This window comes from Orbicella franksi, chromosome 15 (genome assembly GCF_964199315.1).
Source record: "Orbicella franksi chromosome 15, jaOrbFran1.1, whole genome shotgun sequence".
Classification (NCBI taxonomy): Eukaryota; Metazoa; Cnidaria; class Anthozoa; order Scleractinia; family Merulinidae; genus Orbicella; species Orbicella franksi.
The window spans coordinates 21050062-21074628 of NC_138159.1; the positions used below are offsets into that span (position 1 = coordinate 21050062).

Here is a 24567-nt window from a genome sequence, read left to right on the forward strand (position 1 = left end):
CGCATTAAAATAATCAGATCTTTTGTTTTCCTTCAATAAATCTTCAAAAATCTATTATTTATAACTCAGGTTCTCTTTATTTCCGTTCCTGAAGCTTTGTACAAGCATATGACAGATCTTTTACAAAATTTTCCTCTCTGGTCCTTAAGACTAAGTTTGCTTAGGAAATACTAAGTTCAATTTTAATTTTATCTTTAAGAGTGATCACAACCCAATTTCTTTTCATGAATATTAATACATAATCATTCACACACGTCAGGAGAATTACGTAAATTATCAACAGATAAATTGCCATGATAGTCAACAGGTTTTTCCAACTGCTTCTATGGGAAACAATATGGAAACCCGAGTGTTGACGTTAGGTCTTCACTCAGCGCATGTTTCGATTGAATATGCAAATAACTAACGATATTTTTCTCGAAATTATTCCCTTCTGCAAGAAAAATATTGCTTCAAAGCCAACCTACAATGACAACTATACCCAGGCCCCGCCTTTGGGTCACTAAAAATGTGATCGTGGAAGTCCTGGGTACGAGAATTATAAACTACTGATGCTAAAACGTTCCGAATTGTACACTTAAATAGCTTATGAACAAACAACTACACTGGAATATTTAACAAAGGAGATATAAAATGGTAAAACTGAAAAAAGAAACTACCGGTACGTTGAAAATGGAACATTTTCCAGTCTGAACATCGCTTGCATGACCTTCTATATCTGCGGTCAGAGAACTGTCTAGAAATAATGGCACGTTTCACGAATTCTTCACCAGGCAGCTTTGTTATCTAACAATGAAACGATGCAGTAATGCGTGTTTTAACAGGTTATAATCATCCAAGAAAGACACTTAATCTCGAGTAATGAACACAAACATTCTCCTTACAATATCCATATTTATTATAATTATGGCTAGCTCCGAGCGCGGTACAAGAAGAACCAAAACCTGCGCTGTGATTGGCTACCCGAGCGGGAAAGATGGCGTTATCCCGCCCGCGCGGGATTATCGTCTGTTTCCTTCAACTTACTTACTTACGATGGTTTCTGTTTGACATAAAAGAAATCCGACTAACATGGCCAATATCCAGTGACAACCCGTACACAAATTTTCGCAGCCAGGTATTGAGAACATAGATCATAATCTTGGTGAAATGCCTTGATGAACAACTAAATTCTCACAAGGAACGTTGATAGAAATGCGTGAAGAGAATTAACGGATAAGCGCCACACCCCTGAACAACAACGCGGCGTTAAGTGGATACGAATATGCCCCGCATCAAAAAGCTCTCGAGTAAGGTACTCCTAGAAATATGACCAAGGCCAAAAAGGCCATAGGTTGAGTTGCCTACCTAAATAAAAACATTTCTCGGCTGAAAATTCACCGGCAAATTGCATATGAAAACGGCGAAACCAAAATGTCGATCGCGCCTGCTTACATTTTGTATCAAATCGTTGGGTAAATGTACCATATTTGAACAATAGAACTATAGTTAAACGGCCTTCAAAATATTACAATATTAACTTCTATACTACTATCTTTTTTATCGTGTATTTTTATCGCTAAGAAAATACAATATTTTGCCAGCTAATCTCTGTAGAGAATACTTACTTTTCTTTTGTTTAAGTTACTTGTTTTATGTTTAATAATACAATTACAAGAATTTTTACTCCGTGAATGATGCAGGTACTTTAAAAAATAAACATTTTCTGTTCATTACGTGTTGCTAGGTTCGACCGATGTGAAAAACCACTCGCTGAACTTCCGAAGCTGATGCGAAGCTGTCCGAAGATCTTCTTGCAGTTTTTTGTTTTCTTTCTGCAGTCTTCGTAATTCCGAATCTAGGCGTTGTTTGTCTTCTCCCTCCTGTTCAGAAAAAGACAACCATTCAGTGTGAAGTTGTAAACAAAGATTCTCCTATAGGGATGTGAAATAAAAACTCCAACACACCTTCATCAAAGCGTTTGACACAATGGCAAGCTTCATTTCAAGCTCAGCCTCTTTTCCGATGCTCTCCCTTGTGAGCAAACTGAAATGAATATTAAACACCGATACATGAACACCTAGAATTTTGCTAGTATTAAGGATAAGGCCTAACATTAGCCTTCCCTACAAGGCCAAGCCTTTGCTTTGATAATACATGACACTGTCTATATAGCTGGGACAGTTTTCTAACGAGTAAGCAAAGTCCACACGCCTGAGTCACAAACCAATCAGAACCCTGGAAACAAAGCACGTGACATGTGCAAGAGCGGGAATTGTCGTTTGTGCCAAATCCTGCTTGTACTTGATTGGTGTAGAGAACTGATGTCTTTACTTTGATTGAGTAGTGCACACGCGAAAGGCTCTCGACTGGGTTGTACAGGTCAACCATAGAACAAGAGTCAGTGAAACGCAAACTTAATACAAAAGTCGCTTGTAAAACATCTTTACTGAAGGAGAATTATGTCAACATGCAACTGAGTAACTAGTGAGGCCACGGATCAGTGCCTTTCTAGAAAATACAACCAATTTGTTTACATGTAGCGGAGCTACACTACGCTGCGAAACACCCAAGATCTCAAATCGTGTTCAAAACGATCGGAAGTCTAAAAATATTTTTTTCTGTTCCGTAGCAAGCAAGACTTACCTTTCACCAGAATTTCCTTTGGAACTCTGTAAAAAGACAAAACAAGTAAACAAGAAAGTTAACGTTACTATTTTTAGAAAAGAATTAAATTGCAATAACTTTTTTAATTTGTCGTTATTGTCAGCGTCCATTGAATTCACAAATCAACTAGTTGTGCGTGACTTAGGAATATTTAAAGTAATAAATAAGGCCTCCTTGACTTCTGAAGTGATACGATTTGCTTATCTTTGATGGTGATGGAGAACAAGAGGACGATATTTGGTCGTACAGAATATATTGCTCTTGTACGGGGTAACCTGTGTTAACGCTACTCAACCAAAGAATGAAAAAAATCCATTAAAGAATTTGAAGATTTAACTGTTATAATTAACATCTTGGAAGCTGGCTAATTTGAAAACGAAAGAAAATGATTTTGGAGAGTTTGATTCGACTCGACCTAATTAGGCTGCAGTGGCACGATGTGCTGAATCCCACAATACAACTTATAATCTAAGTGCATGGACGAGTACTACATAGTGTAGTAATTACTCTTCAAATGAATTCTCTCAGCAGGACTTTCATGTGACCGGCTATTTGTTTTGTTTTGTTTTGTTTTTTTTTTGCATTTGGCAAAATGATTTTTTTTTTTTTATTTTAATTTTGACCCTGAGCACTCTTGGCAGTGAAAGGTATTTAAACTGCGTATCGCATCGCTATTCCAGCCAACTTTGTAGGTTTTGACAATTGGGTACGACCCCATTGGCGATGGCCAGATAAGAAGCTATGATACACACGCAAGTTAACGATCTTAGCTCGGTTTCACGTACAAATACAAGTTAAACAAGGCCGGAACAAGCAAGTGGAAACACCTCATGTAGCTTAAACATTTAAGTTAACAGATTGGACAGAATGGGCGAACATTTACAATCACGTCACAGACAAAAATAATTCCTAGATATGGTCAGTGAACCATGTATTATCGAAAAGGCATGAAGAAACCTAACACACGGAGAATTTAAGGACGAGTGTGTGAGAGTGATTTGTACAAAAAGTGCCAAAATATAATACGGACTTTAAAACTAAAACAGTCTTCAACTGCACTAATTATTTCAGTTTCTCATGAGTGGTCATTTTTGTTCGCGCTGTGCGTTCTGTTTCAGTGATTTGAAATCATTTCGACGTAATTGCAACAGCATTCTTCCCACACCACCAAAGAGCTTTGATATGAGGAAACTGAACTCTCAGCCTTCAGCATACACACTGGCAGTCGCAACAAAACAAGTACAATACGTGTATCTTCACAATAAATCCTGACACTGAAGCAGCTCGTGTAGACCCGTGTATGCTGTCAGAGACCGCATGTATGCAAACAATAATATCAACCGCATTTGTTTCAATTATTCAAGACTAACAACCTAACCCCAACTTTTGTTGTGACTTAAGGAACTGGCATTTTGCACGTTAGCACTGTCGCAGACTAGATTTTGCCACAACCAAGAGCATTAACACACCACGTCACAATGTTTGCAGTTATAAGTACAACGCTATGCAACATTTAAGAAGGTTTATCTTTAATCCAGTGAATTCGCACGTTATACAAACATTCCAAGAACGACGTATGTTGAAAACGGAATGCAAAAACTTCACTTACCGGCGCGGCAAATATTCTCTCGTCGAAGCTATGTCTCCTGGGAACAACAGGGATATAAAACTTGTGAGGTCCGTGAGAGCGGCCGCGACCTGCAATACAACAGAAAAAAACATGAACAACTTTAGATCGAGTGCCTTCGGTTGAAGATTGCATGCTAATTGAAGTGGCGGTCCCTCACCTGAACCGGCCGATGATGGCCGAACATTCGTTCGCCACAGTATTCGGGCAGGTTTTGGCTGCGTTGGATCAGACACAGGCATGGCGAAAATATCTTGCTACGGAAATTGAGAGGCAAGCGTTCACGAGGCGCCATTGTTGTCCATTTCAGGACGCTGTGGCAATAACAATCAAAGCCGCAGGCTTGTTTATTACGGTAGAGCGAGTCTTTTGAGAGAAACTGCGGGCGGTCAGGGATTCGTTAAATTATCGCACCAGACAGTTCTGGAGCAACAGTGCCTCATTTGAATTTTGACAACACTTTCACTCTCAGTCTCAAACGATAGATTCTCCTTACCCATTGTCGAACATTTCTTTGTAAATTAGCTGTGAGAAACTGGTTTTACATCAAGACGATTTCCCTCCTGATGATGTTCGTTATTCTCAACACTTGTCTACTCGACAATGTACGAATATTGTAAGAAGAAAATAGACGTCGATCTTTGTTTAACGGTGCTAATTGATGTTGATGGAACAAGCCATCTTCCACAGGTTTTACATTATTCATCAGTTCATAATTCAACTTAAGCCTAAACCTTTACACAAGAATTTGACCGCCTCATTTCTGGGGGCAGAACAAGACGGGAGAAATAACTTATAAAAAAGAATTTCCGCAGGAAGAAGGTTTTCCGACCACACCTTCAAGACCTTCAAGTGCTTGGAGGCAAAAAGACGGATGTTGACAAAACACCGACATGGAATAGGAAGGGTTAATTATGTTTTCAAGAATTACTTGTCATTGTTAGACATATCAGATGTTGACGAACAAGTGAAGATGCTATCGATACAACATGATCTTATCAGGACAAACCATTCAACAAAAAGGTTACGCCATTAACAAAGTGATCTTAATTTTAAGGTCACCAATGCTCCTGCTGTGTTTCTCTTCCATCATCTCTGTTGGCTTAAAAACAACTAGTTTGTTTTGGACTTCTCAATTGTAAGAGAAGTCCACGAATGGTAGTCCAGTACGCTCGCTTTATTTCAGCCGTTTTTGGCGCGAGGTGAAAGCCTGAAGCAGGTAAAGTCAAATTCCTCAAGGACCTTGCGCAACGCCGCTAAATGACAACTTCAAAATCCAGAGAAATCTCGAAATCGCTTTGAAACATAACTAAATAACAAAAGAAGATACTCAAAAAGCTATGGTAGTATGGCTGTAATTCGCATTGAGGGCCACTAGTTTGTCAACACTCGACTGTACAGTCATAAAACAAATTCATTTTGTCTGCACTTGAAACTAAGATTTCTAATTCTAATTCTAAGATTTCAGAAATAGCGGGTGAGAGATAAAGTAATGAAACCACAGCAATACACTGACTTCCGATACGAAACATTTTAGCATATTTTAAACATTTCCACAGCTGTATGTCCCTTTTTTCAGAAGCAGGACTACGACAGCTACAGTTGTCTTAAATTTGTGTTATTTTATCGCACAACGTCACACGCGTAAAAACCATAACGTTCTCGAACACACGATTCGAACTCAACAGGTCGACAATGCAACCAAAAAACGATACTAAAACAGAAGAGCGTGATCATTTGGTCAATATACCCAAGTACAACCTAAAAATGTAAACATTTATGAAATTTGCTGAAATATTTACATTTTTTGAATGCCATGCAAGTTTCTATACTTACGTTATAAGCTATTTATAACTCAAACATAAACGCACTTCCGATTTAGGTTAGCCTGCGTTCCCGTACCGAGCTTTTCCGCACCCTGGCCGCGCGCAAATCGACTCTCTCCAATTTGCGCGCGGCCAGAGAGCAGAAAAAGTTATTCGTATGGGAACGCTTACTCCACTAAAATTCCACTAAAACACGGTATCATTCAATCTATGCAGAATGGAGTTCGCATTGTTCTCGATGTTGATAACCTTGATGCCCGCTTTACTACGCAGCTTATTTCTCTCAGAGATAACAAGAGGTCAATAACGCAGATACGAGTCAGACGTTGTAGATAAATTAACTACCCTTTATCAAACGTTGCGTGATGCTACACGTCACGCCCTTAAAGGAAACCAGCACGTCTACATACAGTGAGTGCAGCACACGAAACGCTGGTCACGCAACCGAGAGGAAAACGTGTTTTGTTATGTTTCGCGAGGTTTGTTTTCATTAAAAAGAAATACACAACTCAGCCGAGAGATGAATGCAGCCTCTGTAGCCACGCAAGGGAAGATCGAGGACCGGACAACCAACAACTTCAACAGATCAAACATTTTACAACTTCCTTCCGTTTGCTCGGAACGAAATAAAAACACACGGGAACAAGATGCAGAAAAACAAAACGAATGTAAATATGCACCATATCCACCACTCAAACATTCTTAAAACAATATAACTATTTCAATATTTAGCTGGCAAAAAACGCACAACAAAATACACACACCCTGTTGTCAGAAGGACATTTCAACCTCTTGAGCGCCAGATGACATCACGCGGATTGCAGCCGAACTTGCATGCAGGAAGCTTTAACACAGCAGGGAAACACTTGTACAAAATTACTTCGCAGGAGTGGTATTAAAAGTGGATTTCGAGTACAAAAGAATTAGACATAAAAATTAAGTGCAGAGAGAGTCCTGTTGTGAAAAGTTAAGACTCGGCACAGCGCCAGAAAACTATCATTTATATTAATTTTAAAGACACTGACTTTGCATTTGATTTCAACTCGACTCATTGTTTCAATTTCAAAAGGAAATTGCTTCGAACATAATCCCCTAATTGTAAAAAACACGAAACTTCTAGATATATTTCTTGACTGATTCTTCAAAACTTTAACGACTTCATGCAAATAGTTGTAGACAAAATTATCTTAACTTTACGATTAGCTTCGAGCAATGAATCTCATAAAACACACACAGATTGCATGTTAGAATATGCGGCGAAAGTACCACAAGACTTCGAATTGCTTGGATACTATGCCAAAACAGCAAAAATTGCTGTCAAAGATTAGTTTCTCTCAAGAAAAAAATGCAATTAATCCCAAATAAAGTAAAAATTCAATTCATCACGTTCGTGTAAACATAATTAGTGCGCGAGTGATTGCTCCATTGTACAGCCGCTAAGTAATTAAATGCTGCAAAACACTTTGTGTAACAGCTAGCTCTTCACTTAAAACACGCAATCTCTTTTGAATTAAGGCGAATAAGATTTAACTTTGAAGCTGCGAAATAAATAATCCTTCTGTTGCAGTTTGCTGGTAATGTCAGAGGGCACACAATGCAGGCGTTCCCATCAGATGTATTAAACTAAGCTGTAGAATTTAGCTGCTAAAAACTTACTTCCACCAATTAAGTTGTTCTTATACAAATTCCTTGGATACTGCGGTTGTAGACATGACTTGGGGATTCCAAAAATAGTGCCTAAATCCCATTTTCTTCTGGCCATAGCGTATTCTGTTCTCCCAACACTCATGACTCTTGTGTTTACGAAATTGAATACCTTTCGCCGAATCAATAAACGGGTTGTCACCTTCTAATGTCACGCAAATATTCCAGAACTATTTCCGTCGATTACGCAATATAAACAATCACTTCTATGTGATATGTGCGGCACGTCTAGAGTCAATCGTAATGACAATATTACGTTAGATTCTCGATGTTTTCCAAAAATAACTCACTTGAAATGTCGACAACAAAATGGATACAACTGGTGCTTAATTTTTTTTCGCCCTCCTGCATTTCCTGCATAATGTTCAGACCGGATGAACACTTAATGGCTTCGTAATATTGGTTTTCCTCATTAATTTGTGACAAAGATTTAATCTTGCTTTACGACCCCTTGCGCAACATCGGCGTATGTCAAAGTCTAACAACATTTTTCACCAAATCCAATTTTTTAATCACGTTCAATAGTGAAAACTATAACTGCTGCAAACGAATCGAACTCACTGCTGACTAGCGTTCGTTTGAATGGCCACGCACTAGGGTTTGTCCACAGACTTAAAAGTTAGAACCACCTTGTACCAAATGAAAGTACTGCTCAATAGCTTTCATTTGAATGGTCACACACTAGGGTTTTATCCACAGATTTCAATTCGTTTTTCAAGCAAATCTCATTTAAACGGTAGAACATTTTTCTCAGTAAGATCAGGAGAGAGAACAAGAGACGCGCGCAGATCAGAAATGCATCCCACGCCTTCATATTTCTAACATTTTTCATACTCAAAATCACAAAGTTTGTAATTTTAACTCAATCTCTCCCATGCCCAGCAGAGCGGATACTTTCCGGAATTTTGGGTGGAGGTGGGTTTATCAAAAAGTTCTCAAAAGCTAATCCCATTTCCACGCCCTTTTTCATACTTGATCACAAAACTGTCCCCCATTTCAGATCCAACCTTATAGTTGGCCAAATCAAACTATTCAACACCATTTTCTACTTAGTATGTGATTTTCTAACATCATGCAAGCATCTACCACTAATCCTTCAGGGACAAAATGACACATATTAACAGAAACTGAGGAAGGGCAAAAATTCTGAGAGTTCTGGCTCTAGGTAGCCCGCGAACGTAAGCGAATTTCTGCCTTTGTTGACGCTGCCATGTCAAGGCACGTCTCTCCCTCCCCTCCCTTCTTCATCCCTTACCATCCCCACGACACTTACCCGGTGCCTTTATTCTGCTTAGTGACTTGTCCTTATCCTTTCTGTCCCTCTCCTCCCTAGAAGCAGATGACTGGTGATGAAGCAGATCTGACGCGCGTGTAAGAGAATGCAGCACATCTTCTGCTATAACAAGAGACGAACCTTTATCATATTTGACACCTTTTGTGGCGTGTAAAAGCCGCGAAGTCTGATCCACGATTGAATCATTTGGTTCTTCGCTGGCGCTCATTTTAATCTTGGTAATCCGCGCTCCTTTGAGATGCGAGGAATGGGAATGAGAGTGCGTGCGATGACTGCGAATCTCGCGCGAGTCACTCGCGCGTGGCGAAGTTCCTGCCTCCAACTCGCGCGGGAGACTAGAAGACTTTTTGTTCCTGTCAGGAGTAAAGTGCAGTTTTCCCGCCACTGTCGGAGTAGCGTCGACAGAATCCCCGCCTCGGGTTAACCGTGCCTTGCTTTCTTCATCAGAAGAGTCCGAATTCCCACCAGCCGCTGCAACCAATTGTTTGGAAACATGTCTTTGTCGTCTGCTCGATCTTTGACGAGGAACTGTTTGAGATTTGTCGACAGCATGGGAGCCCGAACTCGTAGAACTTGTCAGACGGATTTTTCTTTCGGAGCGTACCACAGGTTTAGCGGTTCGACTGCTGTCTGGAGTTCGAACTTTGACATGAGGAGACTCGGACGATTTCTTCCGCCTGGAGTGGTGCGCCATCTTAACAGCATCCCCGCCGTCCCTCTCTGAAGACAACATCCTGGCGCTCTCATCTTGGGATGATTGACGCGGTCTTGCGAGTTTTCCGCCGTTCATGGCCCTCCCGCCGTCAACCGGAGTGCTTCTGCTCTTGGCGTGGTAGATCTTAATGCCTTCCACGTTGTCGCCTTCAAGAGACTGTCTATGGTTTTCCAGTCGTTCTATGAGCAGATTTCGCGCAGCCATACGCGCCTCATACTCTGATTTCCGCACGGCCTCCTTCTTGACTTGAACTGATGTTGGTGATGCTTCCATCACTGTAGCAGTCTTGCTTTTGATCACGTTCTGAGGCAGATCACCTTCGCTCTTTCTCTGAAGAACTCTATCGTGTTCTTTATTGGCTTCTTTTGACAACCGTTTCAGAATGTTTGCAGGAGATTCTTCATCGTCGCTGCTCCTGTCTCGGTTGAGCGATTCTCCTGACTGCGCTCTGCGCGTCAAATGCAGGTCCTGCATGGAGTTAGAAGGACTCCTATTCCCGTTTTTCAACCGCTTGCTGCCAGTCCGCTCCAGACTCCCTGTCCCGTTTGCGATCATGTCGGGAGTTTTAAATCCAAATGCTCTTTCGATCTGATCTACCGTGTCAGACATGGTCGCCTCAGTGATGTCTTCATAACTTTGTTTCTGTTTGTAAGTGTTGACGGTCGTGATGACCGCACCAAGACTAGTTTCTTTGAAAGGCATAGCAGCAGCCTGCATCTTCTCACCATCCGCTGTTTCAAGACTCTGCTCCCTCGTGTTACCATTACTGGGCGTTGAAGCTATAGGATCAATGTTCACTCGAAGAGTTCCGAAACTATCCGCCGGCGTTCGGGTTTCTTGCGCGTTTCCCTCCAACCTGGAAGGGGTATCACCATGTCCCTGTCCATTCAGGACCACTCTCCGATGTCTCTGTGAAGTGCTTCCAAATATGGGGATCTCTGGAGTGCGCGGAGACAATGGCGGAGATGAGGGTCCACTCGCAATGGCATATAACGTACCTGACGCTGTATGGGCCGTTAATGTCACGCCCACAGATTTGGTGGGGCGTGGTTCTGAATCAAGCGCAACGAACCCGCTCCATTTTGGTCCCTCGTGTGCTTCAGGGGCACCCTGGAGTCTTTCCTCGCTAGGCGTTATGCTTGTAACTGTATAGGAAGCTCCGTATGTAGCGCCTTGTTGTCGCGGCGTTTCGTGGAGTGTTGACGTGCTACCGCTGACAGAAGACGCTGAGCTCGCCCCAGGGGATCCGGGTTGATCCGGAGGACGGGAGCCTGAGTACATAGCTCTGAAAGAAACAAAACATGGAAACCTTAACACTAGAGACTTGAAGGACCTAGCGTTCTAGCTGAACGGAGCAGACGATTGTTCACAAGTGAAGAAAGGTTGCGAAAGAAAGAGAAAAAGAAAGAAAGACTTGAAGTGTCAAAGAGTATTTAGCTTCAGAAAAAACTACTTAGGGACACTATTTTGACCCCAAGTATATCTTAGTTACATAAAATTAAATTTATTTACAATTCAAATTCGATGAAATAGGCTCCGTGGCATTAGGCATTGTTATTACAGACCAACTTAGGGAAAATTTGCACAATACCGACGAATATCTAAAAGATCTTTTTATGCAAAATGAAATCCTGTGCACAACAACTGAAGATAATAGTTTTCATTCTGTTTATTCTCACCTAGCTTCCATAGGTGTTGAGTTCGCTTGTTTGATCCACGGACTTTCCTTTCCTTTCACTCCGTTCTTTGACGATCCTTTTGATGGCTGCTTCCGTCCGTTGTCAGGAGCTGATATGGACGAGTTGGAGGCTGCCGAGAGATCACGTGACTCCGCTTCCTCTGCTACAGATGATGCGCTGCCGAACGACGACATGGTCGTGACTGACGCACGACTGGACGAGGTCCAGTAGGAACCACTAAGGGGCTGGATACCCCTGGGGAAAGAAAATGCCATGGGGGTTAGATGCGTAAGCGACGCTTTGAGTGAGAAACGTTAGGGGGTAGCAAGGCTGTTGCCTAAGGAAATTTTTAAGGAGCCCTTCGGGCTTCTTCCACCAAAAGTTAGGAGCCCAAGCCACTTTTTTAGGAGCCCAAATAAAATTCTCCGTGGTCAATCCGGGAGGGGGGGGGGTTGGGGAGGTTGAGGAAGGTGGCGGGGGGTTAATTGTGGAAATTTTGGAGAGGGGTCCTGGGGCAGAGATTTTCCATGAGACACTAATATGGTCTAATATCAATCAAATTTTATAAATAAAGCATTTAGCAAAGTGATCAGGTCATGACTGAGAAAGAATACTATTTCTGGTCAAACTCAATTATTGGTGTATCCATGCAGGTGCTGCAGCTTTTTTATAAAAATTTACATTGCTGCTTTTGTTTTTGAGTTTTGCAATTCTATTTTAAAAAGACGAAATACGTTGTACAAATCATGTGAATTTGGCCTCACTGAAATGTGCGTTCCTTCCCCGGGCTTGGGACATTAGTGTAAACTAAAGGTGATTTTGAGGCAGCATTACAGCAATATTGGCCACTTCTTTGGAGAAAATATTGGGCGGGGTCGCGACAATTGATTTGATAATTTAAAATATGGAACTCTAGTATGCAAAGAGAATTGCAATGATGTGTTCTTTTTGGTGGCTAGTTACTTGAATTATCCTTTCAGAACCTAAAGAAATTCATTCAGTACATCTAAGTGAAGTTTTCTGAAGTATCAGACAAATATTTAGACACATTTATCTTTTTTCAACTGTAAATATAATGTCAGCAGGATCATCACTCCAATTCCAAAAATATTTGTTATCAAAGTAGTTAATTTGCAACTTGGAATCAGTAAGGCATCAATAGAGACACAATCCATTGGCATACATGATGTACAGTTATTCAATACTGAGCTTGCAATGCATTATAGGGCGAATTTTCAAACATGGCTGTTTTCGGCTGTTTCGTGAGTGGACAGAGACTTTGTTGCCGTGCTTTTGCCCAGATTTCTCGTGATAAAAGCAAAACAGGACCAGAGTAGCTGTTGTTTTCCGTTTAATTTATTGTGTGAACGATTTTTTGACCAATTTCATGAGAAGATTGAAGTCATCGGACATATTACATGGGAAACAAAACTCCATGTTTAGGCGCCCACTCGGGCTCCTTGAACAAAACTTTAGTCGCCCGCACTCGTAAGTTAGGCGCCTCAGGCGACCGGGCGCCCGTTAGGCAGCAGCCTTGGGGTAGGAACACCTGAGGGGCTGGATACCCCTGGGAAAGAAAATGCTGTGGCATTAGATGCGTAAGGGGTGCATGAAATGAGACAGGTAAGGGGGTTGGCATAACTTGAGGGGGGGAACAACAAGGGAGATTGAGACAAGCAATGTCGGGGGAGCAAATTCAATGAGTGGATAAAAGGAACGGAGTTTGACATCCCTCGGGGAAAAAAGACATAACACGGAAAGGATAACCCTGGAGGAACACAAAAGGACATAAGTAGGTTACAGCAAGGATGGCAGGCAAATAAAACTCACTTTCTCGGCTTGCCGCTCTGGAATGGAGGCACGATGACTGCAGATACAGATCCTGGCTTGCGTAATATGTCAATCATCTGATCATGACTCAGAGTGGCTACAATCATCCCATTAATCTGATAAAGAGTAATCATAAGTTATTAAGTTATCAATAAGGAAATAATCACACTAAACACAAGCTTATGATCTACAATGCCGATGCAGTGACTCCGTGAAAGCAATACGTTATCAAAACACCACTCACAGCAGTCATAGTGTGGAGCCGTACCTCCTTAGAGTCTCCAGCAAAAACTTGCACATCCGCAATTTCAGAAAAACTCTAGTTCGAAGAATTAAACTTTAAAGAATTTATCTACCCATGTTTAGCTGTATTATGCCAATGTTAGCATCACACATGAAACACTAAGAAACTACAAGGATTAAAGCTCTTCATTTCCATGAATTCTACGTTCCATTCCCAATTGTAAATACGTCCTTTTCCCATTAGCAGCGTTGCTAGCTTTAAACTCGTCATTATTCATGATACAATACCTTCTCTTAGCTTAAGCAGTTAGTAAGTAACAAACCTCCACCAGCCGAGATCCTTGCCGCAGTCCAGCTTGCCAGGCAAAACCAGACGGCTCGACATCTGCAATGAGTCCCTCAAACTGGACGTGGAATCCTAACTGACCCACAGTATTCCGCCGTAACGTCATGGTTTGGGTCTGAAAGTGACGAGAACAGGGGCTTTCATACAATGCTAGATATCAATAATCTGTTGCCAAGGTACGTACATGTGCGTGCATTACGTTATCGAAACAGTTCCTCCATGACAACAAAAATTTCACACTGAGGCACTATACATATAGATACAGTACATGTACGGCTTGCAACAAAAGATAATTTCGTTCTGGTAAAGTCTTTGCCAAATTTCGATTTCAAGAATTTAGACTGACATTTAGTCATGTAGATACATGCATAAAGCAGCGACGCTACAAGAAATCCTGGTAGGAATATCTGTTTTACCTGACAACCGATGGAAATTTCTTCAAGTCTTCTGACAATCTCTGGAATGTCATCCGAGTCAGATGTTGGAATGTTCAACACCAGGCAGTCTCCACTACCGTAAAACACTTTAATGCTGCAAGAAAACAAAAATAATAACAGAAATAAATTACAATATTTCAAGAGGAAGCCATATCAGCCTTGGCTGGTTTTCATGCAGGTCCTCTCTCCTGGTCGAATTAGAATTTGGAGATGTTGGTTTTTGCAGAGGGCGGAAAACTGGAGAACCCGGAGAAAACCCTTGGAGCAAGGCAAGAACCAACAACAAACTCAACCCACATATAGCAACAGACGGGAATCGAACCCAGGCCGCATTGGTGGGAGGCGAACGCTCTCACCATTGTGGAAAAACGTTCAAGATTAGGACGTTGTGCCTTAAAGGGACAAAGTCTTAACCTTGTACGTTTTTCCACAACACGAAAAAAAACAATACAATACCTATAATACAATATAATACCTGTAATATAATCTGTCACCAACAATCTCTTACACTGTGTCCACGAAGAGCAGTTTTTATCATTTTGGGGGTGAATTTTTTTATTCTTTGATTGTAGATATGAAGATAGGTAGCTAGTTGGTTATCATAAACAGACCGATGGTAATACCATGTATAAATTTATAAAGTTATCGTATCGTGTCGTATTGTACCTTTGTGAGAGGGAGGTCCATCCAATCACAGACTTAGCTGGAATGCTAAATATGACTTCCTGCACAGAATAAAACAAAACAAAATTGGATCATGAATGCTAAAACAGCTAGAAGAATTCTATGAAAAGCCATGTATGTCTTAAGTCTGCCTCATGGTCTACTGAGAATCTTTCAGCCCTGCTGTCCTGCAGGCTACTGACTGGAGTACACATGTAAAACAACTCTGTGTCATGTCTCATTGCTTACCTTGGTAGAGGAATGGACCAACACCAAAGTATCAGCAGAGATTCCCATCTTGCAGTCGATCATGGAGGAGTTCCTGTAGTCTTCAACCTGCAATGTTTGTTTCCCATATCAGTCAGTACTGTAAATTCACACGAAAGAAAAGAAGTATACCACTGTCTAACTTTTCTCCAGAAAATTATCATCACATGACAACTTTGGTCCCATTATTGAGACATGACAACCTCAGTTCCTTTAGAAAACCATAAATTTATATAATAAAAGCTCTACTAGACTGCAAGCAGTCTCTCCTTTGCTGGAAAGTCTGTGGGGAAGGGCGCAAAACAAGTGAATGTGCAAGTGTGACTGCAAGCGTGACATACGGGCGGCGAGCGGTGCAGCCAACGCCCGCGCTACTTGCAGTTTGCGCCTTCACATATCAAGCTCACATGCTCACGACCCCTCACTTGTGTTGGATTTTTGAGCAAAAGAGGGTCAGACTGCTCGCAGTCTAAAGCGTTAGGGGAAAGAGACTGAAATTTAAGAGAATTACCTGTACTTGCCAAACTAATGCCCCTCTTGAAACCTTTTCAGGACTGATGGGTGGCCGAACTTTCTCCTTCTTCTTTGTCGACCTTAAAATACCTGAAGAAACAGAGATGCACCAAAAGAACAGCATTAACTTTGCTAAACATATCGCATGTTAGCTATGCACTTGTGTTACTGTTTACCTTTTCCTTTAGCTCCTGTCTCAAGTGTGGTGTTGGTGACGAAATTTGTGGCGAGATCTTTCAGATATTCATGTCTTGTCCTTGTGGCCATTGCACTGAACTTCTCTGATTTGTGTGCAGCATTTTCAGCATTTATCACTGTGATTAACACAAAAATAAAACATCATGTCTCATTTCCAATTCCTTTGCATGGTTCTCAATCCATAAGTGTTTTCACATGAAGTCACTTCGATAGAATAAACTACATTCCTTACCTTTTGTCAGCAGAAAATCTACAAAAGCTTTCTGTTTGCCAAACTTGGCTCCTGCAGGAATGTTTGGCCCAAATGGAGGAACATCTTTTGAACGGCTTACTGCAACTCTAAAGAGGGTACAGCAAACAATTTGTTATCATTAAATGCACCAATACATGTAGCTGAAAGATGATGGGTGAAGAGTTCTCATCACAGAACATAGAGGTTACACCAGCCCTTTCATGAATACAGGCCTACTGTTGAGAAGATATTATTTAGCTTTTTTTTTTTTGCTAGAACTGGTATGTATAGATCTCTAGGGTGTAAATAAATCAGAGCACTACTCAGAAAGCAAGCCACTTGTACTGTACCTCTTTAAGGGGATCCTTGGAAAAATTCTGACAGCCATCCCCATAAATAATATGGAATTCTCCTCCCCACCTAATACACCACACCCCACCCCACCCCTCCCCCTTCCCCCATTTCCAAATCCTGGGTAGTCCTTGTTAATAAAGGACTGTCGGTAAAATTACCTTATTACAGAGTAACTTAGCTCCTACATTCAAGTTTAAACATATTATTGTAAATTTAATACCTGTAGTAGGTGTTATCAGAGCAAGGATTGAAAACTCTGACCACGATAAAAACATGTTGGAAGTGAGATCTAATGTTCTTTGGCGTGAAGGGAAGTGCTCCAGGTTCTTGAAACACGATGGTGACTATGTCGTTTCCAATATGCCTTTTTCTCAGGAGCTGCAACAAAAGGATCAAATGAAAATGTCATTTGGAGAACTAAATAAACCAAGTCCCGAGGCCCTAATATTCAGGTTATCATAACAAGAGAGTGTTATGAGCGATCTACATCTCAAGTGACTACATCGTGAGACAAACGATAATACACTTAATTAAGAGAGTGTACTGCAAAGTATTTGTTGATAAAATTCATTATCATCATCATTATCATTGTCTGCGTTGACATTGTCGTCATCGTCATCATCATCATCCTTGTGTCCTTTTCCCGTCTGGGAAATGGAGTCTTAATTCACTCAACAATCATGCACATGTAAATAATCTCATTAATTTCATACTCGTTTTATCAATTGTAAATAGTTTTATTAATTTTAATTTATTTATACTGTCCCCATTTAGTAATTATTTACTGCTATTTTAGTTTGTCACTTAGATAAAGGTATTCATTCATTCATTCATTCATTCATTCATTCATTCATTCATTCATCAGATTAGCATGAAGGAAACATAAATTTTTCATACCTGTTGTCGATTATTGGGAGTCCATGGCAAAAGGGTGGACACATGAAACATGATTTCTCGTCCATGGAACTGTGTATACACAGAATGTTCACCAGTGGAGTCATCTGTCAATCAAATTTTCAGATGTCAGGTAAGTTCAGAAAATGGATGCCAGGATTACATGTACTGGAAAGAACAGCTTGTCAACATCAATGGAATTAAATTGAACAAAATTTGAGAAACAATCTACTTTTTAAAAGAAATATCTCTTTTTTCATATACTGTGTGTCTGATGGTTCAGGAACGATTTCTGTTCATGAATGGCTTGAAATTTCTTACGCACCTTGAAAGCAAAACGAGTCAATTTGAAATCGTTGTTAAGTGACTCTTAAGTCGTTAGCAGGTTTTAATACACAATTAATTTGAGAAGTAAAAGAAAGTTTCAAACTCTTACTTGCTATTAAAGTTAAGAACACTTGGCGATAAATCACAAAACATTTTGGCAACAAAAACAGCTTTAAATTATAGCAGGCTGTACAGTAGAATACGGCCTGCCAACTTGACCAATCACAGTGCGCGTACAAACTCAGAGATATAATAATTCCTATTACAAAACCCTTATAAAACTGTCTTTAATATGAATACTGTCATTGCATTTTGTAACCTTACTTCTGTTATCCAGCTGAGCTCTGTAGCCTTCAAACCCTTTCAGTGCAATCCGTTTTCCAATCAAGTCTAGGAATTCATCAAAAGCTGGGCCTGATGTTTCTGTCAAACAGAAATGATAAGGTGAATTGAGATTAATTAACGATAAAACCTATTTACAACTTACCTACAGCTGTAGTCAGACTGTATACAAGGCTGTCGTTAAGTTTTCAGTCACTTGTTGCCTTAATCTTCACATCTGTAACACACTTGTTACTTTGTGAGTGAATTGTATCAACAACAGGCAACAGGGCATTTCACTTGTTGTATCAAGGGCCCATCAAGCATACTCAGCCTTGACAGTTGTGATGGGTTATGGCCCTTAATAACAGCCCTGGTATACACCATATGGTACAGTCTTGATCATCAAACATACAACATTGCTTCACTTACGGTTATTGTACATTTCTTCTTCTGTGCTCTGGCCGTCTTTGCAGTACAGCACACCAACTTTATACTGGTTGGTCATCTGAAAGAGATTTCAAAAGGCTGTGTTGTACAGATGTCATAAAAACTGAATTGTAGCACATATACAATGTACATTTATTTTACCAGACAAGTTCTTCTGGTGAAAACTAATGCACAGATGGATATTTCTCTACCTAATAGATATTCATGACCATATAACAGACAATTTAAGTTGACAGTCAACTTGTTACTTCTGCCTCCAAATGCTCCACACTGACAGAGAGCTGCTCATATAGTACAAACATGTCACAAAGGGTGGTTGTAATTTGAGATGATTGGAGATCTGAAATGTTTACCACTGTAATGTCATTCGGTTTGAAATATCCCCACCTTCCCCTCCCCTCTCTCTCTCTATTCCTTTCCCCTCTCCACTCTATCACACACAGGAATAAAATTTTAGGTTTTACACAACATTTATCTCACCCCTTGCTCATCCAGTTTCATAAGCTGCTCTGGAACCTAAAAATAGAGAAGAAAAACAATTAATTCATGTCTGTGTGACCTCAGTAAATATTAATTTGCTTTGTAGCAAGGAAAGATGTGACTCTATTTTGTTTACAATGGAACAACGCCCTTATAACTTCAACCACTAGAAACTTAACATATATAAAATACCTTACATAATAGTAGGCAGAAGAACCGTAACTTGTACAGTACAGTTATTGCACATGTAGTTATTAAATATGATATTTTGTACACCAGAATGTTGCCTTTAGGCTACTCTGTACAATGTTGTGTACATTTGGAATACAAATACATAAGTATGAGTGCAAAAACAACAAAAAGAGAAACTTATTCTCATACTCATGTTTCATACAAACAGCAATCTGAGCTTTGTCTGCTATCTCAGGAAACTATGTCAATCGTGCATACATGAACACACTTGGATCACTTACACTTGTGTCACCTACCTTAACCCCAGGTTGGGCCATTCTAAGTGCAGTAAGCTGAAGTTCTGGGACCACATGTTCAAGAATGTCTTTGGCTGGCAACGCTCGTGCTGCGCCATGCCGTGATGTTGATGGAATAGCTTCTTCAAGAATGCTCCCTCTTAGCGTAGTTAACTGTAATGGGAAACATGACATAACATTAGAAAAACCTTAATGTGGAATTTTTTGCTCAGAATTCCTATTCAGGCAGAATGAGTTTCATTTGAAGTTTCTCCAAAGAGCCTGCCATTTTGGATGAGATGCAAAATTTGGCCTAGCTGTGAACCCAAAAAACCTGAAAAGGGTGCAAAAGATCCAAAACACAGGAAACTGAAAAAAAAATCCATTGCAAATTTTCCAACCACGTAAATATATATAGACCAAAATTTCAAGAATTTTTGAATGAATGGAAAGCACTCCCAGTTTCTGTGGCAAGAAGCTACAGTCTAAGCATTGCTACAATGTAGAGTATAGAATGTTAGTCCAGATTAACCCCAGCAGTTTGTCAGATTGACTTAAGGGTCTGCATTAATTACCTCACTTGTCCTTGCAATGATCCGATACTGGAATTGGTTGCCTTCTGACTCACCAGACTTCATTAGGGACGTGCTCTCATCAAGTTTTTCACGTTTCAAAGAGAGTGCAACTGGGCCAAATCTTTCATCAATGCCAAGATAATTCAAATGCTCTAAACATGAGTGACAAATGACCAAATCAGGTAAATCAGACGTACTTTAAAAAAGATGAATAGATGCTCCATTGTAAATGTGATGTGGTATTCCAAAACCAACAAAAGTATTCATGCACTACAGTATGAGTTACTGTTTGAGTAAGGTAAATGCATCACTACACAAGCTATTAGTAACAGTTTCCTGATGCAATGACCCCAGCTACATATCAAGTGCAGTTTCTGAAAGTTGTTAAGTGATGTCTCATCTTAAGCAAAGGCTGTCCACAAAGCTTATCTCACTTACTGTACCATGGCATAAAGCAAACTAGTGGTAAATTTGCTGCATTGTACCCGCCCACCTCCCGAATGAGAAGCTTGTACATCTCACATTATCCTCCCTCCCCCCCCCCCCCCCTGAGAGTTTTCCAACACCCATGTACTGTATATTCCTCCATGGATACAGGCACTATAAGGGTAAATATGTTGCCTAAAACAACCCCAGGCTGTTCAATCTAATGTTAAAAGTACCTCAATAACAAGGCTACTGATTCAGTCTACACTGTTGTGAAGGATGATTGAAGCAACCCTGAAGTTACTTCTGGGCAAGATTTAACTGGTTTTCACTCACCTTGTCCAACAAAAAAGTTCTTGTAATAGTAAGATCCATGATCTACATGTTCAAACACTCTCCCATCTTCATTGTGAAATCTTTCCCCTAGATACAAGAAACCACTTTCTGGCTTTGAATTATCAAGAATTGTCACTCCAGTTCCACTGCTTAAATTTCCCACTCTGGCAGAATCATATGCAGTCAATAAAATGTCAAGAGTTGATCTCCGTCTGAAAGTGTCTAATTTTGGTTCCTTGGGACGTGTTGGATCGTGGGGGTTTTGAATCACTGCTGCATTATCTCTTGTCAATCCAATCTGTGGATCTTGTTCTTCCTCCCCACCAAGTTCATTCCGGAAATACGGGCAGTTAAGAACAAGACCATTACTTTTGTCATCACCGGGGTCAGGTACATCATCATCATTATTGCTTGAATTAGAGTCAGACCCTCGCCTTTGCATCCTGTCAGCAATCGTTGCCGCAGTAACCTTAGTTGAAGCAGCCGACGCTCCTGATCGTTTGTTCTTCCTTTTAAGTCCATCACCTTGTGTTGCATGTAGAAGTGCGAGCTCGTCAAAATCAACTGTCATACTGCGGCAATCATAATGAGCAAAATATTTTCTTGATGGTTCATCTCCATACTCTTCCTCAGCTGCCTTGGCATCTCCAGAACCTTTAAAAACCTTCAGTAAATATGAGTTATTCCTCAGTGAGTTTTTACGCCTTAACAAAGGAGTCCGTCTTTCTGTTAGAGGGCTAGAGTTGGCAGAGCTAGCACCAGTCTTAGCTCTGAAGTCATCTACATAATGTTGGTTTTCAGTATCATAAAACCACAACTTCGACCCAGAGTCTCTCTCATTTTGAATGTTCTGCTCAAACTTTCTGATTAAGGCAAATAAACTTTCTCCCGTTGGAGAGCGGGCTTCTGCAACTAGCCCATCTGGATAGTTAGTCCTCACTGAGACGTTAATTTCACTTGTATCGCTGTTACTTCTGACATGCATTGATTGCGGTTTCACTTTTGACGGGCTATCACCCCCATAAATGGAACCAGTGCTTCTACGGATTTCATCATCCCTGTTATAAATATGATTGTACTGCAAGGTCACCGAATCATCTTTTGCCCTGGAATTAAAACAAAAAAGAATCAAATATGTTAGTACTAATTGCACACCAAAATGTTCTGCATCATTTTGTGTACAGCTTAAACAGCCAAAGCACAATGAATTGGTGCATGAAATGAGATGTTCCTTTAGAAGTTTAACCATTTTAACTAAAATATTTCTTTTGTGTAGTTACAAGACTCAATTCATCATTTTAATTTAGGTCAATGACCTGGTTTACAACACGATAAACCAAAATAGAGAATCTTTTTCCCACAAAAATACACCTTGCTTGATAACTTTTGGTGTGATGTCAAACCACCACAATTAGAGATACATGTACTTATATCTTATGTTATAACGTTTTATTATGACATAGACGTAGAGAAATTATTAATGGCAATCTTGACTAAACAAACTCAGTAAACCGTCAACAAATGAACAGCACCACAGTGATCCCCTCCTCCAAATTATAACAGACTATACTTAACATGTTTGTGGGCGAAGAGGCGACAAAAACTGTAAAGACAGTTATTTCCCCTTAAAACAACTAAAGCGAACTTTTGACAATGCTTGTTATGGTTTTGAAACACAATGCCGAATTTCTCTACCCACAAGTACAACATTTTAGAATGGTAAATAAGTATACATTATAAACAATACCGTACAACCAAACCACCTTGTTTTATGCATCATAAAATTGAAGTTCTCGACTCCACTAAAGTCCAAACAAACTGACGTGTTTCTCTCGCTGCTGGAAGCAATCTTTCGGTCATTCCCTTAGTTAAATATCGTTAAAAGTCGTGTTTCCGGTGACGCGAAGGGAAACCTTGTCTTACAAATGGCCGCTTGCTTGGTTTTTCAGAAGCAGACAAAACAAAACTTATATGATTTCCTTCTCTACAACGTGGTCCTCTCAACTTGTGGAAAATTCGTGGAAGTTCTTGTAACGCATTTCAACCTATAATTAACACGCTTGCATGGAAAAGCCTTTCAGAGCGCTCGGTTCGATTTCAGCCATTCCTCAATCCGAAATTATTCCACTTATGCTACATCTCATTTTGTATCTATGATAACCAGCACTAAATGAAGTGAACTCGAACAATCCCTGTAAATGCCAGGAGAAACGTGAAACCTCTTAATTGGCTCTTGAGATGACCAACTCTGCCACTGACGAGTACAGATGTCGAAGCCACAGGCTGTGAAGCTTATATCGTCCGAACAATCCGTCAAATGTCGTTATAATCGCTCGCTCGCTCACAACATGTAATTAGGAGATGCTGCAGAACCCGTTAAAAGCCTTAACTCGTTGACAGTTCTAGCCAAGAGCTTATGAATTGAAACCTTGTGGTGATAAACCGGTTAGCTGTTCGTCCAACCGTCGTTTGGAGGCAGTCTTCGTCCGCACTCGTGAGAGCGAAGCTGTCTGTCGAATCTTCGTTACTGGAAGCTAAACATTCTGATGATGCGGTTCAGCAGTTGCATTCCGGGCCGATCGAATCAGAGGAACGGTCGCAGAAAACCAATACTGACCATAAAGAACAGCTTACTAACAAAAGCAGCTCGCAATGACCTGATAGGTCAATTCTGGGGTTCGATTTCAATTTATGAATTTTAAGTACACAGCGAACGAATCTTCACAACTGCTTGTTCTATTTTGACACGTTCTTTCATCTGTCACAGTTGAATGGCGATTTAAAATGTACTGTAGGGTCGACTTGGGTTTTGTCTTCACATTATGCCCAAAATAAACGTCAAAGAATTACAAAAATAAAACAAAATACAGACACGTTCACAGAACACACAAATTCTCACCTTTCACTAGCTGTTGAGAGAGTCGAATTCTGCGCCGCTTTCTTCAGATTCTCGGAAGCAGTGTTCGTCACCATTCGTGAACGTTCGTGCTGTCGTCGGGTCCTCACGATGTGATTTACGATCCCGTTTTAATGAACACTAAGTTAAATTGGCCAGACAACTTGATGAAACTTTATATTTCCTCGTTGCGAACTTCATGTAAAACTGAATTCTGATGAAGAATTTAAGAAATCCGGAAATTGGTATTTAATTAATGGGAGTGACGAAATCTTATTACGTTCTTACCACATAGTCGGCGCTAAGCCAACCGAGCGAACAACAATAGCGCGTATTTCGTTTACATCTACTGCTTAAACGCTCCGCTTGCAACAATTTATTGAATTATATATTTTGCAAGAATACACCCTTCTCTTTTTCATTTCACATTCTTTTTCTATACAGAAATTTCTATGCAAATGGTACTCCTGCGGTTCCAGCTTGCCACAGTGAAAGTTCAAGTCTCTTTTAAATGGCATAGAAATGGCACCTATATGAGCCATGGACTGCTCAAGGAGGGGGAGGTTTGAAAGTAGCGTGCAGGTGTCGTCACCATTCAAAAGGACCAAACTACGTCAAAATCTTGACCACATTTTTGTGCTTTTTATTTGAACCGAAGTGAACAGTAATGTGGGAAAAATACGGGGCTGACTGATAGCGTGATTAGATGTATAAATAGACGTCATCTCTGTCGCTCACACAACACGTGCTATCCTTCGTTCGTTTCAGTTTATACGTGATTAATGGTCATTAATGGCTAGTTAAATCTTTGTGAAATCACT

General features: G+C 40.4%; 1 protein-coding gene across 3 annotated transcripts; it reads right to left on the reverse strand.

Moving 5' to 3' along the window:
- Positions 1–69: 69 nt before the first annotated feature.
- LOC145470759 (uncharacterized) lies at positions 70–24037 on the reverse strand. 3 transcript variants are annotated; one of them, XM_081454588.1, is made up of 23 exons: positions 23750–24037; positions 20851–21956; positions 20089–20240; positions 19535–19687; positions 19047–19082; positions 18549–18624; positions 18120–18218; positions 17472–17575; positions 16795–16952; positions 16221–16327; positions 15967–16104; positions 15789–15880; positions 15260–15346; positions 15014–15072; positions 14327–14441; positions 13888–14025; positions 13322–13437; positions 11492–11746; positions 9077–11097; positions 4256–4344; positions 2626–2651; positions 1947–2025; positions 70–1862 (listed from the first exon to the last, which is right to left on the reverse strand). In XM_081454588.1, exons 1-23 carry the CDS (start codon positions 23821–23823, stop codon positions 1713–1715), a joined length of 5430 nt encoding a protein of 1809 aa, XP_081310714.1. In that variant the 5' UTR covers positions 23824–24037; the 3' UTR covers positions 70–1712. The 3 variants fall into 3 exon arrangements, with proteins under 3 accessions (XP_081310714.1, XP_081310715.1, XP_081310716.1); XM_081454589.1 differs by lacking the exon at positions 23750–24037 and adding an exon at positions 22614–23693; XM_081454590.1 differs by lacking the exon at positions 23750–24037 and adding an exon at positions 22598–23693.
- Positions 24038–24567: the final 530 nt, after the last annotated feature.

Bases quoted from the DNA above. Each gene is read 5' to 3' on its own strand.
- LOC145470759 (XM_081454588.1), bottom strand. From the start codon at position 23,823: ATGGTGACGAACACTGCTTCCGAGAATCTGAAGAAAGCGGCGCAGAAT. The intron at 15,347-15,788 runs GTAATTCTCTTA...CAAACATTGCAG, and splicing joins CATTAGTTTGGCAAGTACAG to GTTGAAGACTACAGGAACTC. The intron at 11,747-13,321 runs GTGAGTTTTATT...TTCTTTCCCCAG, and splicing joins CAGAGCGGCAAGCCGAGAAA to GGGTATCCAGCCCCTTAGTG.